The following is a 26909-nucleotide window of genomic DNA, read 5'->3' as shown; positions in this document are numbered from 1 at the left end:
ATATATGAACATATTCTGGCACATATATATACGGCAGAAGGCTCCTGGCACCTGAGTAGCAGGGAAAAGGAGTCTAGCCTAGGATTTGGTTTTATTATCTTTTCTCTTCTGGAGGACAGCAGAGACATAGATGGCAAAATATGGGGGGGGGTGGGGGGGGAGGGCAGAGAGAAGGGATGGTGGAGGATTTCTCAGCCCAACAACATGGGTGCTCCACACTCGGTGAGTGACTTCACCCTGGGTTTCTGCACCTCCATGATGGGACGTGCCAAGGTGAGGATGCAATGTGGGGATGCAGGGCTGGGTGTGGAAGAATGCAACCTCCTCTCCATGCACCAGTCCCCCAAAACACCTTTTTTTTTTTTCTTTTTTTAACACTTATTTCCACTCCCTGGCAGAATAACGAGGGCGGTGTGATCGCCCAGCTCCCCAGCACCGTCACCACCTTCAACCAGACAGGGCTGAAGCCAGGGGAAGAGTACACCGTCACTGTGGTGGCCCTGAAGGAACAAGCCAGGAGCCCTCCCACCTCTGACAGCGTCTCAACCCGTGAGTGAGCCCAACCCCAGGCAGCACAGCAGTGCCCATGGCTCGGTCCCCAAAATAAGGTTCCATCAGCAAGAACAGCCTGGCACTGCATGGGCAGGGATAAAACTAGCACCACCCAACCGCCCAGGCTACAGCTGCATCACAGCAACAGCTTCTTCATGTGGTGGTTTGCCCCTCTCCCCTCCTCCAAACCCCCTGAGCTGCTGCAAGCACAGAAACCATGGCAAGGTTAATGGGGTTGGGAGCAAAGGCTCAGGTCCACTTTTACTATATAGCTGGATAAATTCCTCTTACCTGCTAATCTCATATTTTGGAGGCTGGATGCCCCCAAGAAATATCTCTGTAAATGTATTGCCTATTTGTATATAACAGATTAAAAGTCCCACCTGCTTTTGTGCCACTAAATGCCTTCTACTCCCACCAATTCACGCAAATCAGGCAGGAGGGCAGGGAGCCAGGAGCAACAGCACATCCCTTCCTAACCAATTTTTTTGGTGGGTCGGTGGTCCATCCCATAGGCTAGAAGAAGTTCAATTGGGTCTTTTCCTCAATGAAGGAGATGTGGCAATGGGCAGAGCTCACTGGGGAGAAGAGGCTCTCCACACCAGATCTGCTGCAGTCTGCCTTGGCAGCCAGGCAGACATCTACCTCCATCCAAGTTGCTGCAAACGGAAAGAGCATTTAAATAGCTGCTGGAGGGTTATAACGAGGTGATGCTCTTTCCAGGCTGCTGATTTCCAGCAACAGTGAGAGCAAAAGGAGGGTCCCTCCACCAGCAGCAGCTTGCTGCAAGTCTGTGCCTCCTCAGCACAGTCCTCTCCTCACACTTTGTCTCTGCGCTCAGCTCGATGTGGCTTAACAGAGACATCTCCTGGTCAAGCCCAAACCTTCTTTTCCTGAGGAAGTCAGCAAAAAATAAGAGAGGCTGGTACTTCAAACTCAGTGGTTGACCTTTGCTGGGGAGCACAGATGGAGTGATGGGCTCCCAGCTCTCTGCTTCAGGAAGGCATCCCCATGCTGGCATGTCTGCCTTCCTCTGCAGCACCCCCATACCTTTTCCCCTATCATTCTTGTTCTGCCTTAACACTTTGTGGTGGGATCAAGCAGCAAAGGCTGTACAGCTGAGTAGAATTTGATGCTCCCCAGCATCACTCAGATGATGGGACATGAGGTAGTTGGAGATTCAGGGTTTGGACAAGCATGACCTGATCCTGGCCAAGCTGGACACCCAGCTTCTACCTAAACACCATGCTTCCAAGCTGCCCTACCTTCTCTGTTGCTGTTTTGCCCCCAGACCTCACCTCACTGCTCCCAATTCCCCCACATCTATTTTTTTAACCCTCCTTGGTCCTTCCCACCCCTGCCCACACATACCTCCCCCAGAACTTCCTACCCTCGGGTGCAGTATTCAGCACATCCTTCATATACACTGTCATTTTTTAATATATACAGTATATTAGATGTACTTGTGTACAGTATAGCCTGAATTACAGAACCAGAGTAGGTTTTTTCACCCACCTTGTGATCATGTAAGTGATAAAACGGGATGCCCACCAGGCTCTGTGCATCAACGCTGCCATGGCACAGGAGTGATGGCCAGGTTTGGCCCATCTGTCCACCTGTGCAGTGGTTGGACTGGCTGGACTCAAACCTTCCATCACCTGAGCTTAAGCCTATGATTTCCAAAGGTCAAGTATTGGGGGATGTGGAGCAGGGAAGGGCCCAATTCTCTGCAAAAGAAAGTAGAAATGTCCAAAATGGTCTCCCAGTAGATCCCCACTATGAATTTAGCTAAAACCCTTTATCTGAGAGGATTTGGAAGACACCCTCCATAGCCCCACACCCATCTAGTTATGAAAACTTGCCAGAACAGTTGCATTTTCTTCTCTCTCCCTACTGTTAAGACATCAACAGCTTTACAAGCTGATTCCTCAGCTTAACGACAAACCAGGAGCTGGCACAGAAGCAGGAACATTTCTAGAAATGTTCCTCAGTTCTCAATGCTTGGATTAGTCTTTGGCCCCACGTTATTTAACACATTGTCAACACCTTTCAAAAGATATAATATCATTGCTGATAAATTTTGCCAGTGACGGAAAGGCTCAGAAAAGAGTAAATTGAATGGTAGGAGATCATCGATAAAAGCAGTTTGAATGGCTTGAAGAGCTGGGTACAAAGGAAAACTACATGGTTTCCAATGCATCACAAAGCACAAGCAGTTATCTAGGAGCAAAGAAAGTGGATCACAGTTAAACATTGGAGGTTTTATCCTAGGAGGTGTCACCTGAAAAAGCCAGAGAGGAATTGTTGCCAATAACTGGCTTGAGAGAAGTGCATGAATTGTATTATAGCTGTAATAGGCAGCAATGGGAAAGCTGCTGGGTTCTGCTCTGGTGTCCACTGCTCAGGAGAGACATTAGTGAAGTGAAGAGGACTGAGAAAAGAGGTGGGAGACTGGGACAAGGGTCTAGAAACTCACCAGAAGCAAACCCCCTGAGTACCTTGGAGCCGTGTCTCTTGCTTATGCCACCCCAACTGCTAATTCAGACCACTCTGAAGGTGGCATTGAGGCATCCCTGACGCGCAGCATCTCCAAAGCTGCCACCTTTCCCCATCCAACTGTCCCAAAATAACAGGTGCCCATTTTTCCCCGTCTCTGCAGTCATCGACGGCCCGACGCAGATCTTGGTGCGGGATGTCTCTGACACAGTGGCCTTTGTGGAGTGGACGCCCCCACGTGCCAAGGTGGACGCCATCCTGCTGAAGTACGGGCTGGCAGATGGGGAGGGCGGGAGGACCACCTTCCGCCTGCAGCCCCCCCTCAGCCAGTACTCCCTGCAGGCCCTGCGCCCCGGCGCCCGCTACCGCCTTGCCGTCAGCGCCCTCCGGGGTACCAACGAGAGCCAGCCAGCCCTCGCCCAGTTCACCACAGGTAGCTAGCTGGCTTCGGTGGGAGAACTGGCATGAATTTCAAAGCCACTAGCAAGCTTGAGCAGATGGCTTGCTGCGATCTGCAGATGGGCTGTCCTGCAACGAGCATGGTGGTTTTTGCATATCCACAGCTGAACTGAAAGGGTTTTGCATCTGAGATTTAGTGGTACCTAGTTTTCCCCCAGACCAAGTGAGCTGGGGTTTAATCCGGAGTACTGGGAGGAAGCAGATCAATGGAAACATGATGGTTAAGGTGCAGGTCTGAATGGAGATGCCTGAATGCAGATGCCTTGCATCCCGTTACATTCCCACTGCAGAGCAAGGCAGAGTAAAGGATTCGGCTCACCCTAAAACACACATCCTAAAACCACTCTCTGCGCCTCTCCATTAGTGCCTACATGTCTGTTTAGTCCCTAAGCCTCCAGTGCAGCAGGTCATCTTCATGCCCTGTGCCACACAGGGATGCTAATATGGACCCTAGGGCTGCCCAGGTGATCCTGGATGCCAGCAACCAGGCAGATGACTCAATAACACAAACTTAGATGACAAACCTGACCAAACCCTTCTTTGGCCACGTCCTGCTGCAGCATCAAGGCTGAACCTGCCGCTGCCTAGTACACATTCCCAACAGCCTCAGGGCCTGTTCAGACCCACAGCTTAGCTTGAATCCATAGCTAAAACTTTAAAACCCGGCAGTTTATACCCTTAACAGCATATGTAGAGAAACATGCAATTCTCAAAAGCAGCAAAACAGCAAGCACAGGTCTGAATTCAAGGCAATGCTCACTTCCATTCAGCATCGAGAGCCAAGGCAGATGTCTTGCCCAAGGAATCGGTGGCTGAAAGCAGCCCAGACAGAAATGTGGTTATCTTATTTTATATCTCCTCTGAATACCCTAACTGGTCGGTAAAACTTTAATTAATGTTCAGCCTGCAGATAGCTAACAGGTTTAATTTACCGTGCTATAAAGGAGGAGGTAAAGTGAGTATTTCAGTGTGGTTTATGGTATATAAATTACTTGTCATGTACGTTACTGGTGGATACAAGGCTCCTACTATAATAACTGCAGTGTGTGAACTGTGTGTGTATGTATCTCTACGGGTAAGTATTTCAGATGAGATGTTCACCCTGACTGATTTGCTGCATTGGCCTTCCTTGTTTTATTTCTAAAAGGCAACATAAAAAAATCCACCCCCTAAACTCAGATCCATCAAGGACCAGTAATTACCCCCTGTCTGCTGTCACCAACCTGTCACTCACTTGAGAGGATTATATGCAAATCAGAGCAGATTTGGTGCACAGCCTCAGCAACATTAATAAACAAACCCTTTGGGCAGTGTCTGAGCATGAACGAGCCTGTAAAGACCCTCAAGGTTCTTCTAAGAGCAGTTCAGGCCAATGCATCACTGCTACAGAACCCCTTTTCTCTTATGCATGTTGCCTCAGTTTCCCTTAGTCTAGTATAGGGGGAAAATGCTCTTTTTCAAATAACATGCCATTAGCTCCTGAAGCAACTTACTGAGGGATGCTGTGAATGCCTCAGCACTTGTGTCAGTCTCATGGGTGGCATCTCCCAGTCTGTGCTGAGTAGGAGGTGACAGCAGATCCCCCAGCCCCTACTGCAGTGACATGCCCTTCCCTGGGGAGGAGGGACTGCACAAGGGACCTCACTGACATCACACATGGGTACCCCTAAACTGCCATTTAGCCATGCCAAGGCTATGGGGTGTGTTCCCCGTGCCCGGCAGTGAGATGGTTCCTCTCTCCCTGTGTTGCACAGAGATCGATGCGCCCAAGAACCTGCGGGTGGGCTTGCGGACCCCCGCCAGCCTCGAGCTCACCTGGGACAACAGCGAGGCTGAAGCACACAGCTACAGGGTGGTCTACAGCACCCTGGCCGGGGAGCACTACCATGAAGTCCTGGTGCCACGCGACACTGGTCCCACCACCCGGGCCACCCTTGCAGGTATGCATGTGTATCCGTGTGTCATTCCTTCCCCTCCTGATCCTCTCTAGCAGGCAGAGCAGTGGAGAGCCCAATGCTCAGTTGCCCTTATGCTGGCATATATTTGAAGCTGTTTTGGAGTTTGCTAGTTACAGACCAGAGAGAAAGTTTTCCTTGGAATAAAGCTCATTTTCCCCTTTGTGGGTCTAGATCTAAGCACTGCTTATCCGCAAGCTGAGCAATGCACCTACAAGTGATGCACCTCCCAGTGATGCACATCCAGCAAGGGTCTGTCAGGTGCCAAATAGAGCTGGCAGGAAGCAAAGTGAGAAATGGAGAGAGGAAGCCTGTTTAGGCTGATCTAGAGGAAAATATTATTTCGCCCTTCTGTTTTTTTCCTTGCTGGGAAAGAGCCACAGGCACCAGTGCCCCAAAGGCAGTGATGGGAAGCCAGGCTGTCTGAGTTCTTTGCCTTTTTCCAAATCAGGCACAAAGTAAACCCAAATCCAGGGATGCCAGTTTTGAGCAAGTCCTTCAAGCCAGCACAGGGGGTGCCACCAGGGGCTGCAAACATCACCCAGCTCCCACTGCCAGGAAAGTCCCAAACACAGTGAAGCACCATGTGAGATCTGGTTTCCTCTTGTTCAACTACAACTGTTTGCCTGCTGGATTTGCAGCTCCAGACGCATTTTTTTGAGCAAAGAAAAGACTTACTTACACATATACAAAAAAGATCACTCCTTCATGTTGAAGCTCTTCAGTAAGGCATGACACCAGGTTCTTCCATGTTGACTCTCTTTGCCCTCCTGGGACGTCCCCAGCCCAGCATCTCTGCCATATGGAACTACAGGAGAAAGTTCAGTGGGAAAGTCGAATGCAAAGTTACAGGCACAGCGGCACTGAGTCACGAGAAAGGCTGGAGGGCAGGAAAGCAATTACAGCAGTTAGCTTGAAAAATGTGGTATGCGGAAAAAAGAAAATGTTAGGGATAGTTTCTGCTGCATTTGTGATGAGGACGTGCAAGGAGAAGTGGAATGAAGTCAGAGACCCAGTGCTGGTTGCCTGCTAGCTTTCCTCTAGGTCATTTACTGCCTTTGTAGGTGAGAGGGAGCTCTAAAAATGGGCCAAATCTGCCTCCTTGGGGCAGAGGCGCAATACTACCCCAGTGACCCAAACTGCAATGACACCCATGGCAGAGCTTGAGCTTGCCTTAGAGGACGTGACAACCTAAAGGCTCTTGTTTTTCTCAAGAAAAAAAAAAATTGCCAAGTTTTTGCCAGACTCAGGCAGAGCTACAAGAACACATCCCCCCCTTTCCCAAGCAAGCTCCAGAGATGCAGAGGCTTAAGTTGATAGCAGTGAGCAATTTTTATATAGTGTTTCCATCATCACCTAAGTGCAATGCTTCTAGTTCCCAGGGTACTATGTAATAAACAAACGTTTGTTTTTTTAAATCTAATCATAGCAGAAAATAACCCAAAAAACATTCTGTTGGGGAAAAAAAAAAAAAGCCAGGATAGCCATAGAGTGGATGGCACATGAGCAGCTCCTATAGCTCTGTTACCCATGTGGTAGTCCTGTCCACCGAAGTCTTATTGCACGTGGTGCAAAGCCTGTACGGGTGGGTTTCCTGGGGCCTGATGGGATCAATGGCACGAAAGCAACAGCAATTCCTTCAGCCGCCTTCATCTGCCTTCAGGAAAAGCAGTGAGGAACAGCGCTGAGCAGAGCTCATCAAAGATTTAAGATTAAAAATACAGCAAGTCTTGCCCTGCCCCATATGTCTCTCTTCAAAATCAGCATTTGCACAGAAATATCCTTAATTTTGCTCTAACCAGAAGAGCTGGGAGACAAAAGGCATCATTTCATATGTTCCTGCTCATCTTGTCCTTCTCCTCCTCCTTTCTCTCAGGCAGGAGGAGCAGGGAATGGGGGTTTCTCTCTCTCCTGGGCTCTCAGAGAAGGTTCTGGTGGCTTCAGGGCATACTGCCTCTGGGCAAGGCAGGGTGAGGCCAGGCTGGAGGGTTTATGGCTTTCTCTAACCCGGTGAGAAAGATCATTAAATGCAGGAAGGGGGGGGATAAAGCCACCAGCAGCCAAGCAGAAGTGACAGGCAAAGGCAGGAGATGTCCCACGGAGATAAAACAGTGATCAGCAAGGGGTGCATGGGAAAGGAGCTGGCTGAGCTCGATTCCAATGTCCCTTAAGCAAGGAACAGCAGGATACGTCCACCCCAAGGAGCAGCACTTGATTCAGCTCCCAGGAAGACTGTGCCTTTCCTAATTAATGTGCATTTCATTTACTCTGCATAATCTATTTCTCTTCAAGACACCAGCCCTGTGACAATTTTGATGTTGAATCACTTTGGAAACAAATATAGCTACTTTATCATTCCCATCTCAGCTCACACACACACAATTTCTGCATTGATGCCAGCAATTACAGCAGACCTCAGCAACAACTTTTAAAAATTGCTTATTTCTGAGCTAGAATAATCCAAGTTCTGTATCCAAAGGCATTCACAGTGTTTTTTAAAAGGCTCAGCTCTTCTGCAATATGCAGAGAAACTCCTGACCTGTGGGAGGGCTGCTAACCCCAGGGAATGCTAAGGAGGGTCCCCCCCATCCCAGCCATGGGAGGTGTGGGGGGTCGCACCCCGAGCTGCTGCTTTCACGCACCTTCTTTTCCTTTGCACCACCCGATCAGATCTGGTGCCAGGGACAGAGTACGGCATTGGGATTTCAGCCGTGATGGACAGCAAGCAGAGCGTGCCAGCAACCATGAATGCCAGAACTGGTGAGTTTGGCCCTACTCTATGCCTCAAGCACAGCTGGGGCTCAGATATCCCCATGGCACGGTCCATGCATGGGGATGAATGTCCACACCAATCCTCTCCCACAGAGCTTGACAGCCCCCGGGACCTTCTGGTGACAGCCTCCACTGAGACATCCATCTCACTGGCCTGGACCAAAGCCACGGGTCCCATCGACCACTACCGCATCACCTTCACTCCTGCATCGGGGATGGCCTCCGAAGTGACAGTGCCCCAAGATCAGTCACAGCTCACCCTCTCGGAGCTGGAGCCTGGGACAGAGTACACCATCTCCATCATTGCCGAGAGGGGACGCCAGCAGAGCCTGGAGGCCACTGTGGATGCCTTCACAGGTAGAGAAAAACAAGTTGGGATGGGGCCAAAGGCACAGACCACCACCCCATGTTGGCACTTCCACCAGCCCACTGCCAAAACTCTTGAGGTGGCAACAGGGATGAGAGCTGGGGGAAAAGCTTCCACATAGGAGGAGGTGTACTGACCTCAGAAAGAGGATGGCCCTACCAGTGTGGGGGCACTGTCCCCTTCACCAGCAACGCCAAGTACATTTGCTTGGCTGAAGGCTCCCATAAGGACAAAGCAGGGTTGGGGGAGTCGACAGCCCATGCTGTCCTCTGTGGTCAGGGTGGCCTGTGTGTCCATAAGAAGGAGAAATGAAGCCTTGAGGGAGCTCACAAGGACCTCTGGGTGAAAAGCCTGCAGTCGAATGCCTAGACAACACATACCATCTGTAGTGGGACAGCCCCATCACTCACCATACAGATCTGGGATGGAGGATGTTTTCAGGCAGAGCTGAGAAAAACACCATTTTTTCCCTCATGGTTCTGCCTCTTGACCCCAGCACAGTTTCAGATTAATGGAGGGCCCAGAGCTCCAGCTTTGCCACCTCTCTTGGGTGTTTCCCGTACTAGTGCTGAGAACAAGATGGAGGCCAGGGTGTGCACGCAGTTGGGGTTGCATCTTCCCTCTCCATCTTGCAGGGGTCCGGCCCATCACGCAACTCCACTTCTCCCAGCTGACATCCTCCAGTGTGAATGTCACATGGAGTGACCCATCCCCACCAGCAGACCGCCTCATCCTCACCTACAGCCCCCGGGACAAGGAGGAGGCACAGGAGGTCACACTTGACGGTACCCGCAGGCACGCCAGCCTGATGGGCTTGCAACCATCCACTGAGTACCTGGTGTCACTGGTGGCCATGCATGGCACCATCAGCTCCGAGCCTGTTGTGGGCTCCATCACGACAGGTACCATGGGACTCCATGTGACGGGCACGGGACCCTGCTGGGAGGGCAGGAAGGGGGATAGGGAGCAGACCTGCCTCCCACAGCTTTTTTTTCTACTCCGTCTTACCAGGGATCGATGCACCGAAGGATCTCAGGGTGGGAAATGTCACTCAGGAGTCCATGAAGGTCTACTGGAGCCCTCCCATTGCTGCCTTCGACCACTATAGAATATCCTACCGTGCCGCTGAAGGTAATGGGTCAGACCACTCTTGCTCATACCCTGAGCTTGTAGCTGCCAAGCCTCCTTTCGTCTGCTCACACAAGCAAGCCACCAGGTCATCCTCACCTGAGCCAGCATCCCACTGCCCTGGGCAAAGCCACCAATAGCTGGGATTACCAAGAGGCTGCAGGGACAGAGGACAGTGTCTGGGAGGAGGATGGAAAGGGATCACTACAGCCAAGGGCCAGCTCAGCAAAGAGGGGCAGAGGAAGTGACCCCTTGCAATGTGCCCTCCTTGGGAATGGTTCATTTAGGGCCCAATCCTGAAATCCCATCTCCCTCATCTGCTTCCCCAGCTCATCTCCCTTGACCCCAGTTTTGCCTATGATGTTGAAAAGGCTGAGCCAGCTGAGTGATATGCAAGCAGGCATGCACCTGCAGGCACAAGACCCAATTACCCCAGTACAGCTCTGCAGAGGGCTTGAGGCATTGCCCTCCCCTCCCAAGCACCTCTTGTACCCCAGGGACAGGGCCAGCCATGATGTCAAAGCTCTTGGCTCCATCCCCACAGGGAGGACAGACAGCACTGCCATCGCCAGCGATGCCACCGAGTACACGCTCCGCCAGCTGCAGCCTGCCACCAAGTATGAGATCGGGGTGAAGAGCGTGCGCGGCCGGGAGGAGAGCGAGGTGGCCTCCATCACTGTGCACACAGGTGGGAAGGAGCTCCTGATGAGAAGCAGCAATTAAATAGTGCCAGGTCAGCCCCAGGCAGGCCTGGCAGCCCATTTGCACCAGCAATCAGGCAGCTAAGAGCAAGCTGGACCTCACACCGGCCTGATGCGAGCTTGAGATCATAAGTAAGGCTCACAAAGGCCCTATGTGGACTTCTGAAGTATGGCTAAGCAAAGCTGTTTCCTAATATGCATGGGTAGTCATGGAAGGGTGTGATAAACCTATGTACCAGGCATGGGGAAGCCAGAGATATGATGTTAAGCAACCATGACAACCTTTCCTAAAGGGAGTATAGACTTCCAGAAATAATCTGTGGGGAAGCCCTGACACAAACAGCATCTGCTGCAAGAATAAAACCCTCTGCTATTCCCAGACTCCTCAAAACCTAAAGAAAAATAACCAAACCCTAACATCCCAGGCTGTGCCTTAGTAAAACAGTGGAAGAGCCTCCAAGTAGCAGAACAGCACAAGCTATGACATCTCCGCTCTCTAGCTAAGGCAGCAATAACTCCTCTACAGGCAGACGTGTCTGGGTAGCAAGGCAGGACCACGAGTGATGGGCCACAAGAAGCCCTTCCAGTTCATAGCCCAGGCTCTAAATGTCTCTGACTGTCTGAATCTGTCCCCCATGCAGCCATGGATGTCCCCTTGGAGGTCACAGCCACCAACATCACCCCCACTGAGGCACTGCTCCAGTGGAACCCACCGCTGTCGGAGGTGGAGAGCTATGTCCTCATCCTCACCCGCCACGCAGGTACGCTGCGGTTCCATTTCAGCTCACCTCTACCTCTTCTCTTCGGAAGGGCAGCAGCTGGTGCACAGAAGGGCTGTACCCCATCCCCAAACACCAGCTCCTCCCTTGCAAGTCCCGTGGCAGGTGCTTTCCACTGCCCCCTCCAAGCCTCTGAGCATGGTAGTCCCCACAGCAAGGGACTGGGACCCTTCCGCTTTGCTAACTGGCCCACAAGCAGCAGCCCAGGGACAAGCAAGTACCCATCCCACAGAAACTTGGTGTGTGGTGAACTCGGTGAAACCCACATCTGAAGGGAAATAAAGTATCAGGCAAATATAAGGACTGGGAAAAATAAGACCATCCTTCAGGCTGAACACCAACACTACAGTTCAGTTGCTGCACAGTAATGGTGTTTCAGCAATGTAAGTGCTTTTGTTCGTGAAGTCATAGACACACTTTGGAGAACCACCTTGAACATCTACCCTAACTTATCTCTTTCGGCTTACAGTTGCAGGAGAAACAATTCTCGTGGATGGAGTCAACCAGGAGTACCAGCTGACCAAGCTCCAACCCAGTACCACCTATACAGTCTTTATGTATGCCACCCATGGGCCTCTCACCAGCCAGACCATCAGCACCAGCTTCACAACTCGTACGTACAACCACCTCCCCCAATGCCTGTTACATGCTCTCAGCCATACATCCACCCCAGGAAGAGCAGCCAGCAAGGCTGAACCAAGGCTCTCATCACATACATGTGGGTATAGAGATAGCCACGATCCAAAAGGACATCCAAATACCAGTTTTGGGCACAATGACAAGCATCAACCATCATTTTCACTCTCTCAACATCCATCCATCTCTTTCTTTGATTTCCCCTGGATGTGGTTTCCCAAGAAGACCCTTGACCAGGTCTTTTTCTTGCCCAAGGCCATAGTTCAGAAGAGCACTACAACCCATTTTGTTTACAAGAAGCTTGACAGGCCTCATAGAACATGAATTTCAGACCCATTACCCTTCAGAGAGCACGCAGGTAGAGGAAGACTTTTAGAGGGTTTGCAGAGCTCTATTCCAGGCTGGGGGTAGTGATGAGGCCTGGAAACTGAGAGTGAGGATGGACTCTGGGCTGTAGCTCAGGCCTGGAAGGTTGAATTTCAAGTGCACCGAGTCGGGATGCAGGGCTGGGGTGGTTGTATGTGAGAACTTGCATTTTCCTGGGTCCCTATCCATCCTTGCAGTTTTGGATCCTCCAACAAATCTGACTGCCAGTGAAGTCACTCGACGGAGCGCCCTGCTTTCCTGGGTGCCTCCCATGGGAGAGATGGAGAACTACATCATGACCTACAGATCCACGGATGGCAGCTGGAAGGTGAGTGAGTCCTCACAAAGAAAGAGGGTTATAAAGTCAGAGAATAACATAACTGTAAAGAAATGAGCAGGAGAAACCCAACAAAGCAAAAGAACGATGATCATTAGATCAGGGAGAGAGCAGAACATCAGACGCTACTTTCTGCACAAGCAATATTTTAGATAAACAATTGGAAAAAGCAGGAAAAGTTCGCCTAGGGCAAAATCTGCACACCTGCAGGTCTGGTCAAAGAGAGAATACCTGCAAAGTTTGGAGAAACAGGGGAAATTCACAACTTGTGAAACTCGAGCAAGCCGAGGCAGGATAAAATTATGCCACGAACAGAAATGCTAAAAATGCCATTTGCCCTTCTTGCAGAAAGGAAAATAGGTACAGACAGCTAATTAATCCTGCAATACAATATATCTGATTATTTAATGAGTGTGTCCATATCTGCCTGTCTGGAAGAGCTGCTACAAACGCTATCAGAAATACGTCACCACAAACAGTCTCATTTCCTTTGATGGTGTGACTGGCTTGCAGTGGCCAGAGGATAATAGCTTTGCAGAAGGGGTTCAATAATCCGTGTGACATCATTGGCTGACAACCAGAAAAATTAATGTGACAGGAACTGACGGAGTCAAAACCAGCTGATAACCAGGTTTGGCCAGCTCTACTCCTTGCAATGCTTGGGCAATCAGTCATGCCCTGTATTGAGGGCACACAAATCCCAACAGAGTTGGTAAACAGAGCACACAGACTGCAAACATTCAAGTCTCCTGTGGCCAAACCAGCTAGCTTTCTCCTACTAAAGCCATCTCAAAAGGCTGAATATATTCCTTGACCTCACACTGATTTAGTTCAGGGGTGTAAGCAGTCATGCAACACTCCTTGGCCAGGCACTAAGAGCTGCAGTAGTTTGTGGCTTCCCTTCCCTCCTCACTTGCTCTTCAGGCTCCCCATCGCTTTTCTCACCTGTTGCTCTTGGTGTCTACCTCCTTCTGGGACCCATGTACAGGAGCTGATTGTGGATGCTGAGGATACATGGATCCGCCTGGAGGGGCTTTCTGAGACCACAGAGTACACTGTGCGCCTGCAAGCTGCCCAAAATGCCATGCGGAGTGGCTTCATCTCCACCACCTTCACCACAGGTGAGGACTCGCACCGCATCCTCTCAGCCAGGCAGGGCTTAGCCCACATACCATGCTGGTAGACGTGGACTGCTTTTATGGGCTTTTCCTCCTCAGGCGGCATTTCACCATGATACGCAGAGAGGTACATTCATCACCATGATGCACAGTGATGCTTTGCTACAAAAAGTTAATGGCTGAAGGATCTGTAATAGAAACACAAGACCCAGCCCAGGGCAAGGAGGTTTGAGCTTCAGGCCAGGCACCATCTACCAGACCCTTTGCCTTGCCCTTGCCCCTCCTCGCATGTGTAAGCAAAGGAAGGAAGAACACACCACAAAAGTTAACAACACGTATCAACAGTGCTCTTGGAGTGAGTGAAGAGAGACCCAGCTGGTCTCTCCAAGCTGTAGACATGGTTTGATCTCTCACAGATATCATAGAATCATAGAATAATTTGGTTTGGAAAGGACTTTCAAAGGTCATTTAGCTCAACCCCCTTGTAATGAGCAGGGACTTCTTCAACTAGATCAGATTGCTCAGAACCTGGTCCAATCTGACCCTGAATATTTCCAGGGATGAGATATCCCTGGAAATATCAAGCAGGTGCATCTCCACCACCATCAGTGGAGTCATAGCAAACACATCTGCAGGACTGTGGTCCCACTAATGTTATTTGACTGCATTATTCTTCCTCCCTCTAATTCTAGAGAAGTCATGATTTCATGATCCACTAAGGTAATGGGAATGGTTTCCTTTCCAAATCAAAGGGTGGGCATCCACCACACCACAGCCACCACAACCCTCACAGACATAGCACTTACACTTACAAGAATGAAGGTTGCATGAAAATGTCACCTTTGCCCCTACCTTTTGCAACTGTTCACATTAGAAACTGTGCTAAGCATATCATCCCTCACCCTCTTTGAAAAGGCTTGCTAGGCCAGGCACTTAACAGACAGAATGCATTTTGTTCAGGGCTGAATCCAATTACATTTCTCATGGGCTTCAAAAGCACTAAGAAGCCTAAAGATGATGTCCCTGAAATTCCTCACATCTGTGCTGCCAGTTCGATTAAGAGAGTTTTCTTTGAATCTGCTGTGGATACACTTCCCCATCCCAGTTACATCCAAAGGTCCCTTCACCTGCTTTTGAGAGATAATAGAAACTATATACACCAAAAAAAAAAAAAAAAAAAAAAAAAAAAAGGCTCTTCTCTAATGCATCTACAGATCAAGCTTTCCTGTTATTCTTGTCTTTTACATGGGCACGTAATGGCAGCAAAATTCAGACAGGTGATGGGAAAATGCATGTAATTTTTGAGGCTGTTCAGGAGTCAAGGATGAAACTGCATGGGGCTGGCTTCTCAGGTGGGATAAAGCAGCAGAAACCCACTCACATCAGGCAAGGAGAGCACTGTTTTCATTAAACACAAATGAATGACCTCAGCAGTGTTAGAGGCATCGTTGACAACTGATGCAGCATCCAAATACAGGTTTAATTTGCTTTTAAGATTAAGATAGGCATCAGCAAGACACCAGTTTCTCCCCACTTACCCCATATATCCATGAGGCAGAAGCACCCAGGAACAACCACCAAGGCAGTGAAATCAACGGACAGCATCCCTCAGCGAAGAATCAGGGTCTGGGATTCAATTCTATCTGGCAGTGCATCGGGGCACTTTGCAGGGAATATGGTATTGTCTTTGAGAAGACAAACTCCCCCTCCCCCCAAAAGAAAAAGAAAAAAAAACCCACCACAAAAAAAACAAGCTTAATTTAAATTGTTTTGCTTCCTTCTGCTCACAGTACACATCCCAGGGTTCTTCCATTCCCTCTGACATATTAATAGCTCGCCCTCTTTGTTTCATGTTTGCATAAGGTTCTCAGGGAATTGTATACAAATGGGACAAAAGGAAGAAACAGATACAGTATTTATAATTAATAGTGGTTTGAAATTTCTTTCAAGGTCTCCTTGACTCTTAAAGATATGAATATAAATTAAGAAACAAGTAATCTCCACAAGAGCTCAAGGGAGCCTGAAGTGGTTGTCTTTGAAGCAGTTTTCATTGCTGGATACTATAAAATGCAAACACTGTCTCTCCAGACCTTGTGCTACAGATTGCGGAGATGGTAAAAAATAAGGGACCTTCCACATTTGGACAAAGTAATGACCTTTAAGTCTTCAGGTGGTAAGGTAGGGGGAATACACCCAAGTGGGAAATAACAGACAAGGGTCTGTATCCTAGTCCTACGTGGTATCACGCAGTTGTGACAGATGCATACAGTGCATCCTTCACACCTCAATGTGTAACCAAGACAGCCTTGAAAGCCACATCTATGTTGCCAGCTCTGCACTCATTTACTCCATCATCCATACACACCAACAGCAAAGAAAATTACGTATTTCCCCCTTTTGCATTAAATGAGAAAAAATTGAACACAGAGTTGACATCCCAATACTGCTGGGGTCTTGTAGTTAAGACTCTCTTAAACTCTGACCCCCAAGTGAGACGTTTCTTCACCTGGAGCATAGCCACAAATGCCAAGGTGCCCATCTCCAGCATCTTGCACAGCCTAATTCCTGCTCAGTTTGCAAGTAATAATTAGCCCAGCACAAGTCCACCATAATTTCCAAGGGCATGGATCAGAAGAATCCCCCTGGAATCAGTAAAGTCATAAATCTTGTTTGGAGTTGGCAATCCTGAGAGGAAAACAGGTTTCAGTATTTTCACAGCTGTCTCAATACACAGGTGACAGCTTCAATTCCAGGTTTTCAGACACGGTGCAGAAAGATGGTCCAAGAATTGACATCCTTCATCATTCATAGTGATGTTACCATGCACCTTTCCAATATAGGACATATGGGAAAAAAAATATATGCACACATTTCTTTTTTCCATTAAATTGTCTGATGTTGTTGGCAGATGTAAAGTCCCACCACCTTGCAGAATAACTTGGGATGCAAAAGCCAAGTTAGACCTTTCATGGATCATAACCAGTAGGGACCAAGACATGTCAAAAGGGTGTTGCTCTGATTAAATTTTGCTTCTTTTTTTTTCAATCTTGCAGGTGGCCGTGTCTTTGCTAACCCTCAGGACTGTGCCCAGCACCTGATGAATGGAGATACACTGAGTGGCGTCTACACCATCTCCATCAACGGGGAGCTCAGCCAGCGAGTGCAGGTGTACTGCGACATGACCACTGATGGAGGTGGATGGATTGTGAGTAGCCTTGCAGTTGTCCTACACGTTGTACCCATCACAAAGTAACCAAGCCTCATGCTGCCAGCAAAGCCAAGCACCACACTGCACGAGAATGACAGCAGGCTTAATATCTCACGCTTCATTTCCCACGACATAAGGAATGGCCCACGCTCCAGTAATAATAGTTACTCTTGAAGAAATGCCCTTTGATTTATTTGACATGTTTGCAGTGCTTCTGGAGAGCACAATCTGAGAGTGAAGCTGATTTATTGTTCTAGAAATGAAATTAATGGCCGGTAGCTTTCACAGGGAATGATTCATACTGCCTGCAGTAGAAGGGTGTCAGGCATCACCCCGATTGAGTCCGCACACGAGCATTTTAGAAGCAAATGCCTGTTTGGCTTTTGAATTGCACAAACACTGCTTGTCTTGACATAGATGGACTGACAGCTTAAGTAAATAGTGCTCTGGTGCTTTGATTTTATTCGTCTCAAATGCTTACTTACATGCACTACACAAAACCCCACTAGATGTATAGCCAAAACAAAACAAAAAAAAAAGAGCTTCCTCAAATGCTGATTTCTAGCATGGACGTTATTTTAGCCAGGAAATTTCCCTCCATATCACTCTGCTTCAGTGCATCCCCTTGGATATCACAGAAAGAGCCAGCTGAAAGCAGAATCAGAAAACCAGAGGCATCATGCTTTGGGTAGAGCAGAAAGCTTGAAGGCTGATTCCTTCCTATTATAACATTGATTTGCCTTAAACATCATCTAACATCTCTTCAGTTTCTCCGTCTGCACGTGAATTAATTGCACAGCTGCAATTAACACTAACTGGATGGGCATTGCAATTTTCTCCCCTGAAAGATGCAACAGAAGGACAAAGTATTGTCTTTATTTTGTGTGCCCAAAGCCTGGTGAAGGCGTCCCTCAGCTCCTTCATACCGATTTTTCCCCTGGTCTTCTTCTACCGCAGGTCTTCCAGAGGCGGCAGAATGGGCTAACCGATTTCTTCCGGAAATGGGCAGATTACCGGGTTGGGTTTGGAAACTTGGAAGACGAGTTTTGGCTGGGTATGACCTTCACCAGCTCTCTTTCATCGACATGTCAAACCCGAGCTCCCTGTGCACCATGCTGCTCACCCATGTCAGCTATTGGCTCCTTGCCTTTCACCCCACTCCTCTATGCATTTCCTTGGAGAGTTTTCCTTCTGTTCATTCCCTCCCCTTCACATTAGAAAGTCACTCATGGGCACACTACATAAAAGCGCATTGTTAAGGTCAGCACCTCTCTAATTTGCTCCTCCTAGGAGAGAAGGGGGTATGCTATGAGTTTTCATGGACCAAAACCCATCGTTCTTTGGATGACTAGAGGCGGCATTGTGGCTTATATGGCTCATGGACCTCACCTGGCCTTAGCCAGCAAGCCAGTTGCCCAAAAAAAGCAGGAAAGGCATGACTGGGAGACCCAGAATAGCTCTGAAATGGAGTGTGCTCTCCCAAAACCCAAACACGAGCCAAGGCCAGCTCTGCAGCATAAACACACTCTGGCTTATATGGGAGCTTAACAGCAATATGAGAAGCACCAGGGCTCCACAGCTGAACGCCCCCAGCTTCAGCAGCATGAAGAAAGCTGAACCTGGACCTTGAACCCAACTCGCATAGCCATGAGGAGGTGAAGCCTGAGTGGGGACAGAGAGCTCAGACCCCGCCCATTGTCGGGAAAGGCAAAGACTTCACCAGAAGTGCTGTTGATCTTTGGCTCCTTTCCATGTTCTCATTTCCCAGAGCTGTTTTATTTGCCTAGAATTTTTTTGTTTGCTCATGGAATGGATCCAGGAACCAGGTCTTACTGGGTGTCTCGCTGCTTGTCTCACCAGGTTTGGACAACATCCACAAGATCACGTCCCAGGGGCGCTATGAGTTGCGCATAGACATGAGGGACGGCCAGGAAGCAGCATATGCCTACTATGACAAGTTCTCCATCGGGGACTCCAGGAGCCTGTACAAGCTGCGAATTGGGGACTACAATGGCACTTCAGGTACAACCTCATTGCTAGCACATAGTAGAGGAATCCTGGGACCAGTGGGTCTGAAACTGTAAAAGAAATCCCAACATCAAAGCTTATTTGTCTGGAGCAACAAGACACAAACTAATAGCCCTTTCTGCCTTCCTGCAGTCCATCATGTAAACCAGGCTGATACATCACACTAAGGACACAGGGAATTTTCCATTGGGGATTAGATATTTAATATCTGAGGCATTGCTGTTCATATAAACAGGTCAATCGTCAGAGGTGTCATCTCGCTTGGCAATAACTGCAGCTCACTATTGATGCTGTGCTGGAGGGTGTATTTATCACCCTCCCACAGAAATGGAAAAACTCTGAAATCCTCTGCATCATTTCCTTGTGCAGGGACCAAACACTGGCTAGTTTTGCAAGGACACTGCCACACCTGCTTGCTTGGTTGATGGAGCAGTGCTAGGCTTTGCCCACCAAAAAATAGTGGGTGATGGGTGATTGATGGAGGGAGGATACAGCCGTCTCTTCCCCAGGTAGGGGAGAGGGGTACAGCTGCAGCCCCTTTAGTTGGGATACACATGCCCAGTGCAAGCCTCCATGATCCAGACAAAACTTCACCATGTACTTCATGTACTTAGCGAGGAACCCAATACCACATAAAATGCAGGAATTTTGCTATACAATATCTGGTAGTTGCTACTGGAAGAGAAGTGACAGATATCTTGGTTGCATGCAATACAGCACTTGCTCTGACCTTAAGTCCTAGGGCAAAAAGCACCCAACCTATTTCCAAAAATGCCAATAACAGTGCTACAGACATCACTCCCTCCCCTTCCCTGTGCAAGCTCTTCTTCTAACTGTCCAACCAAGGAGCTTCTACTCCACATTGAGTAGAGAGAGACAAGACTTGTCAAATGATTCATTGATGAGAGGTTTCCTAGCAAACCTCTCAGTGGCTGGACCACACACAGCTAGCACGGGTCCATTTCATATTTTCTTAGGGACCACCAAGGAGCATATTAAGAATGTCTCCTGTAAGTACATCACTCAATTGTAACAATGACCATATTTCACTTCAGCTCTTCTTTCACGCAAAAGCAGCTCTCTTGTTCCTTAATAAGGAGGTGAGATGAGGCTGGTGGGTTTGGTGTAAAACATCACACACCTTCCAAAAGCCTCTTCTCCTTATTCAAAGGGAGAAAAGAATCCCAAGCATCTTGGTTCAAGAGACAAACTCTTGATCTCCTTTGGGAGAAAAATTTCCCGTGGGCTAACAGGAGGCAAGGAGACTGAAAGCATCCTGAAGTAGGGACAGGTTTCAGGAAACCAGGGATGCCCAAATCTGGGTTTTAATTCAGCTCTGATGCACTGAAATTCAGATTTAAACCCATATAGCATTATCTGCCAAGCCCAAGCACCATCTAAGATTTGCTATGGTCTGTACTGATCCTAAACCGACAGCAGAGGACCTCAGATGAACAACTGTGAGCAATTCCAGTTAATATTATTCAAGACCATCAGCTGCTTGAGCTGTTGACTGGCAGGCTGCCACATATACCAGAATATCCTGATCACATTGTGAAAAGACCAGATGACTTGGGCTCCATCACATCCAACATCACATCTTTCCACAGGGGACTCCCTCACCTATCACCAGGGTCGCCCCTTCTCCACCAAGGACAGGGACAATGACGTTGCTGTGACCAACTGTGCCATGTCCTACAAAGGGGCCTGGTGGTACAAGAACTGCCACCGCACCAACCTCAATGGCAAGTACGGAGAGTCCCGGCACAGCCAGGTAAGGGCAGAGCTGGGCTGAAAGTCTTAAGCACTTTTTCTAGGGGTGAGACGAAGCACAACAGCAAGCCTAGGCTAGAGCTAGGGCTGTGTGGTCAGCGCACCAGGGTTAGGAGCACTGGTGGGGTAGCCCCACGTCAGCTGGAGCAAAGGGAACCATCTTCAAGACATTTAGGCTGATGCTTCATGCTTCACACTGGTTGCCATGGTCATTCACTGTGGCATCTTGTTACATTATATTAAAAAAAAAAACAAAACCATTAAATTTGAGCAGGAGCCTTTGAACAGTGGGCTCCTGTTCAATCAAGCCATATCCTGTTCAATCAAGCCTTTGAACAGTGGGCTACTGAACAATCAAGCCATAGCAGCAGCAATGTTTCTTGCTCCTGCTGTAGCAAGTTCTTCCTTCTGGCTTTTTTATGGCCGTCAACTTTGTTTCCTTCCTATCCCACTCTAGTTTCTTGCTGGGATCTTTCTTTACCCTGTGCCTTTCTCTCCCTCCTGCCAGGGGATTAACTGGTACCATTGGAAAGGCCACGAGTTCTCTATTCCCTTCGTGGAAATGAAGATGCGACCTTACAACCACCGTAACATCTCTGGGAGGAAGCGACGATCCCTACAGCTCTGAGCCAGCTGAACCCTCTCCTGCCTCCCACCACCTGACCTTTTCTGTCATTTGTTTGTATTTTATAATATGAAAGGGGGGGGAAATTTACTACTCATCTGAGATAGCAACCTGCCCCTCATGAGTGCTGGAGGGAACCATGGCACAAGCAAAAGCTGTGGGAAAGGAAAGACCTCATTGCTTTGCATCTTTCCCAGAGAAATGCCAAATTTCCAGTCTCTCTACCCCAGAACTCTGACCCTTAACATGAGAAGAAAGAGAGAGAAAGAGACAGACAGATTTTTTGATATTTTTTTAAAAAGACATAGAAATCCCGAGCAAACCCTGTTAGAAATGTTTGACATGCAGCTCGTGGCAGAAACTTTCCCCACAGAGACCTTGCTGCAGTCTTTTGCACCCCAGTCATGGCCAGGGACACCCATCTTCTTCCTGCCTCCCTGTCCCCTCCTGGCAGCGAGATCCCAAGCTTCATGCCATCCAGTAGACAGCAACTCTTCCAGCAGGCAGAGGCCTGTCTCTCCTTCTGGCCTTGTCATCCCTCCGCTACTTGTAAGCACTGTACACATGGAGACAAAGCGAGGACGAGCCAAAGTCAGGCTCATCCTGTCCCCAGTTTTCACACATCACACTAGGAGGGTTTGGTGAATATCTGCATATGCAGGCAAACTTTAGAAAGCCCACATCTCACATGTTGGCCCCACCACAGCCAAAGTCATCCTCATGTACATGGAGCATAGGGAAACAAGAGCTGCTCCACCAGCACCAACATGCATCGTCCACTCCTCTGAGCTGAACTCATCCCAGTTCAGGTGCATGACATCTGCCTGGGTTATGCTGAGCTTTATGAAGAAGAAAAGAGACAAATTAGAGCACCTGCGGTCTTGAAGTCTAGTGCCCATTTCCTCTGCTATTTCTACATTTCACAACACTGTCTATCACTGAGGTCAGTGGTCCCAGACCAAAGAGTCTCAGAGAAGAAACAGCAACCAAAAGAGCTATCACACAGCTGCAGCCCAGCCTGAAGCCAGCAGCTGGCACAGCCCAGGTGCTCTTGTTCAGGGACCTCCATGCACACAGGGAAGGATGATGATGCAGCCAAGGGAAGACAAGCGCAAGCGAAGAAATGCCCATTCTCTTCCCTCTCCCCAAACCATCCCTCTTTGCCACCATCACAAGAAAGACACAAATCTCAGTGCCTTGGTATCACCATCTCTTTAATGGGAAATCAACTGTTTCCCCTTCTGGAAGGAATGCTTGGTCTATTCAGATTGTGGAGCACTTCAAGAGCTCACTCTTTCCATCCCTAACTTCTCCTGTCCTAAGAAGATGGACCCTTCGGATAGCTCTGGCTGCACTCCGTTGTCATTGACAACACCTCCACATAGCCCAAACGACAACTGTGCTGGAGTCACCCCTCTGCCAAGGACTCTGATCAATGCTGGGCATTGTCACTGGCCTGGTCTCAGAGAAGGAACCCATCCGCACATTCAAGGACAATGGAGCTCATCACTGGGTTCACAGCCGAGGGAGCAATACAAATGCTAAACACTGCTTTTTGATTTTATCACACTGAAGCTGCTTTGTCTCAAGAAACATCTTCCAGATGGCAACATAAAGGCATCTTTGCTGTAGCTTATAATTCAGGCCAGTGTCTTTTTCATGGCCATGCTCCTGGATTTTCTGACGTTACTTACCACGACTGCAGAGCTGAAGAAGGGCATTAAGGGAGAAACGCAGCATCCTTGTCTATGCCATGCACTGACACATGAAATCATAGCTAACTCCAAAGTCAGGATTAAATACAGGGTGCAGCCTTTCAAGTGGTCAGCTTACAAGCTGCAGTCTGACCAGGAGGAAGAATGCCATAGCTCAGTAACATCTCATATGTAAATGAGACATTTCTTCTTACTTTCCATCAGCACCAAAACAGGCAACAAGTCAACCAGTTGAGGAACAGGTCAGTCAGAGAGGCTACAGATGAGGGGATCTCTTGCAGGACCTGGCCAGTGTCACACATGGCAGCATCTCAGGCCTCCTGAGCAGCCTGTCCTGTTTTATATCCAAAAGCCAACCAGAAGCAACAGAAGTAAAACCTAAGAAGCATCCTAGTAGAGCAGCAGAGTAATATTTTTCCCAACACTACTAAGCATTTATAGGCAAGAAGCGTCTTAACAGAAGTACTACAGTGTAGTGGTTATAACTAGAAGCAGAGATTGGCAGTGGATGGCATTCATCGCTGGTCGCGGGTGGTGCTGTTTGCTTATGTACCGGGGTGAACGGAAGAGACATCAGTGGAAACACAGTTCATCATTTGCAATCAAGTTGAAGGCAAGAAACCTCTCTTTTAAAAAGTACAAGTCAAACAGAAAATCAAAACATGCCAAGCTTTTCCAGGAGGTTCAAAAGAAGATCCTCAAAAAGGCTGATTATTCTTTAAATAGATTTACTGATCTGTATCTCTCCCTCCCTGCTCATGTCTGTCATCCCTTTTATAAGTCCTGTAACCAGGATGAAAGGGCCCAGTTGACACAACTCCATTCATTGAGTCTGAAGGATGCTCTTAGAGATAATACTCGACCTTCTGGTGCCATTATATACTAATGCAGGTCTCTGATCTCACGCATGGTACCAGAGTATTGCCTTTCCATTGCCTTGGTGAAACACAGTTGCTAAAATCTTTTAAAGGAAAGTCTTCTACATGTTATGGTTTTCTCCTGGTGACAACACAACCCAAGCCTAGGCACACAACCAGCCACAACAACCCAGTCATTTGGGCCATTGTCCCTCATTCACACTGTCCATAAACAAGATACAATTTTCCAGAAATCTATTTTGCATCACTGCCTGATGAATTTTTTTGGACAAAGTTTCTGCCAGAGGTTTCAAGCAAATTTATGCTTAATGTTGATGCTACAGAATGGCCAGGTGATTAAGTACAGTCTCTCTTCAACCTCCATCACTGGTTGGGCGAGCCCGTTTTCTGAATTCATTCTCCAACAGACGAAGTTTGGCCCTGTCCCCCATCAGCACAGCACTGAGAATGAAGACTTGGAAACAGGCCTGAAATTCCCAGAAACTAAGCCTGGGTCCTGTGCAGTGCTCATCTCAAGAGACTTTGGCTCCAGCAGCTGAACCATCACTGGGCTCTGGTGGCTCCTCTGCCATCCAGCTCATATGGCCCACGCTTGCCCCAGAGCCCAAAAAGGAACCTGAAGCTGTTACCCAAATCACATTATCCACTGCAAGATGCCAACTCCCATCACATCAGGCAGGAAAAGCATGTCAGGTCGTTCACCCACTACATGCGCCCAGGACCCTCTCAACCTTTCAAAGCTGTCTCTTACTTCTAACACCAAAAACCTGGAAGGAAACACCAAGGGACTTTCTCATCTCTTGCCCAATTTTCATTTCACTCTATTTCCATTCCTGCCAGACCTCCAAGCTCACCTTCCCACTGCGCTAAAACATAACCAAAGAAAAAAAAAAGTCCTGAAAAGAAAAGCTGCTTTTACTAAAGTGATCCTTAAGACAGAATTCATAAAAGAATCATTTGGGGAAGGAGAAAGGCCAAGCTCTCCCCAAAGGTATCTGGGTTTTGGCAGGAGGATGCTGGAAGAGTATCCACACAAAGGTTGGGGAAAAGCCTTTGCTGCTACTCCTTATCTCTGCATTACTCTACCATGGGCACCTCAAAGCGTAGTACCAACCTAAATACATCTGTTACCCCACAGCCTCTTACCTCCTTCCCAAAGTGTTGCTTACACCAGGTGAAGTGTTTGGGTGCAGAAAGCACAGCTCACTCTACCTTCATCCCCAGTGATGCAGCATGTGAAGGTTTGGGCAGTGGAGTCCCTGCACTGCAGTGGCCCCTATTGTGGAAAGGCTTAGAATGGCTTGTCAAAAAACAGCAGAAGCCAAAATACCTGCTTTGTCCATCACCTCCATGCCAGCATGTGCCCTACATCCAGACCCAGAGCCTCCCTCCTGGTATGTCCCCACCATTGCACCCTGGGATGACCACATACCCCCCACCCTGTGCCCCACCAGCAACACCCACAAGCTTTGACCTTACGAGACACTGCCAGCAAAGAGCTCCCACTCCCAAGCCCTCTTTAATTCATGCTTACAACCACTAATGAAGGGTTCTGTCCTGGGGCCAAGAGAGAAGACCATCCCTGTTTCTGCCAACCAAGCACCCTGAGATGACCACCAACCCAACCAAGCCCCTTGGGGACCATTGGCACCCTCCAGGGTCATCTTCCCCCTTCCTTAAACATGATGGTGCTCAGATGGTGGTGGCAGCTCCTTGCCCCTTCTAGGGGGGAGGTTTGGGGTAAGGAGGAGGGAAAGGCTCTTCCCTAGGGAGAAGCTGATGCCCAGACCCACCTCAGTACCCAGCCTGCAGCTCTCCCAGTGTCAGTGGTTTCTCAGAGGATGGTGACACAAAGACCTAAACAAACAAACAAGCAGGCTCCTGTGCACAGGTGGTGCCCTGGAACTGTGTTTATCACTTAAAAAAAAAAAAAAAGCCAAACATAAACACGAAGGAAGAACAAAGGCAACAAAATCTCTTTGACAGGTTTTGATAAACTCAAACACAAACCAGTGTAACTGAGGGGGAAGATAAAAGAAAATAAATGCATAAATAAAATTAATAATATAAATAAATAATATATTAAGCAACCCTCCCCACCCTGTAATGAAAACCTAGCTCGGAGAATGGGATCGACGCTTGTTAACCATTGTTAACTAGTATTTTTAGTCCTGACCACTCTTAGGCTATGTATAGTTCCTTTTTTTAATGCATTTTCTATACATTAATAAAAGATAACGAAGGAGCGAGCCGTGTGCCTGTCTGGGAGTGGGGTGGGAGACGGGTCCTGGTGCATCCAAGCCCAGCAGCATCGCAGCCCTGACCTCACACCAAGCGGGGATGTGCACCTCCTACCCCTAATCCTCATTTACCCCATGGGAGAAGGAGCATGAGGGGCTCATTAGCAGGGATTTGCATGCTCTCACCCTCCTGCTAGGGCATGCCCTGCCCCAGTGGAGCTCCCATAGCTTTGCATCTGAAGCAGCTGGCCACAGAGACTTGGTTTTTGCTCTGCAGTTTGCAGCTGAGCTACAAGGTGTCGCACAGCTGAGACAGCCCAGCAGCAGCTGGAAGAGAGCACACTTCTCTATTGTAAAACATGCCAAGAAACATGAACTGGGAGGAACAGAGCAGCTGAGAGACAAAGCACATGCAATGGGATAAAAAAACATAGGGTGGAAATTCTGGAGACAGCCCAGCATTGAAGGTGCTCAAGACCAGGCGGGAGAGAGCCCTGAGCAACCTCATCTGACCCTAGGGCTGCCTTGGGCAGCAGGTCAGACCAGAGGCTCCCAAGGTCCCCTCCTCCCCGTGCAGGAGCTATGCTGTCAAAATAAGTGACAATAAGTGACCACAAAGTCAGGTCAGTGTGGCTGGTCCTTTAACCCCTGTAAGGCAGGAAGCTGTGCTTTGGCCTCAGCCCAGTGCACCATGTTTTGTTAATAAATTTAGCTGCTCCCATAAGCTCGGCAGTTTGCAGCCAGAGAAAGCAAAGCTGCAGTGTAAATGCTCAGGA

The 26909-nt window shown here is 48.6% G+C and overlaps 1 protein-coding gene and 1 long non-coding RNA gene across 2 annotated transcripts in view; one reads left to right on the top strand and one right to left on the bottom strand.

Moving 5' to 3' along the window:
* The window catches only part of LOC115611105, a 38629-nt gene extending 32321 nt beyond the window's left edge, over positions 1 to 6308 (bottom strand). The window contains exon 1 of the long non-coding RNA XR_003992468.1: positions 6145 to 6308. This is a non-coding gene — a long non-coding RNA (uncharacterized LOC115611105). The remainder of the gene's footprint in view (positions 1 to 6144) is intronic.
* Positions 1 to 26138, top strand: part of TNR (tenascin R) — a 78195-nt gene extending 52057 nt beyond the window's left edge. Inside the window, exons 6-22 of the mRNA XM_030493486.1 lie at positions 399 to 549; positions 3212 to 3481; positions 5262 to 5447; positions 8133 to 8222; positions 8328 to 8591; positions 9237 to 9503; positions 9613 to 9732; positions 10274 to 10417; positions 11072 to 11191; positions 11679 to 11822; positions 12409 to 12539; positions 13537 to 13669; positions 16720 to 16871; positions 17832 to 17928; positions 18735 to 18896; positions 20513 to 20676; positions 21184 to 26138. Of these exons, the coding sequence (XP_030349346.1) occupies positions 399 to 549; positions 3212 to 3481; positions 5262 to 5447; positions 8133 to 8222; positions 8328 to 8591; positions 9237 to 9503; positions 9613 to 9732; positions 10274 to 10417; positions 11072 to 11191; positions 11679 to 11822; positions 12409 to 12539; positions 13537 to 13669; positions 16720 to 16871; positions 17832 to 17928; positions 18735 to 18896; positions 20513 to 20676; positions 21184 to 21303 (2715 nt within the window). The 3' untranslated portion in view covers positions 21304 to 26138. The remainder of the gene's footprint in view (positions 1 to 398; positions 550 to 3211; positions 3482 to 5261; positions 5448 to 8132; positions 8223 to 8327; positions 8592 to 9236; positions 9504 to 9612; positions 9733 to 10273; positions 10418 to 11071; positions 11192 to 11678; positions 11823 to 12408; positions 12540 to 13536; positions 13670 to 16719; positions 16872 to 17831; positions 17929 to 18734; positions 18897 to 20512; positions 20677 to 21183) is intronic.
* The last annotated feature ends 771 nt before the right edge of the window (positions 26139 to 26909 follow it).

The sequence above is a fragment of the Strigops habroptila genome, chromosome 8, assembly GCF_004027225.2.
Source record: "Strigops habroptila isolate Jane chromosome 8, bStrHab1.2.pri, whole genome shotgun sequence".
NCBI lineage: Eukaryota > Metazoa > Chordata > Aves > Psittaciformes > Psittacidae > Strigops > Strigops habroptila.
The sequence above is the reverse complement of the archived record's forward strand: the minus strand, read 5'-3'. Positions and strand labels throughout refer to the sequence as shown.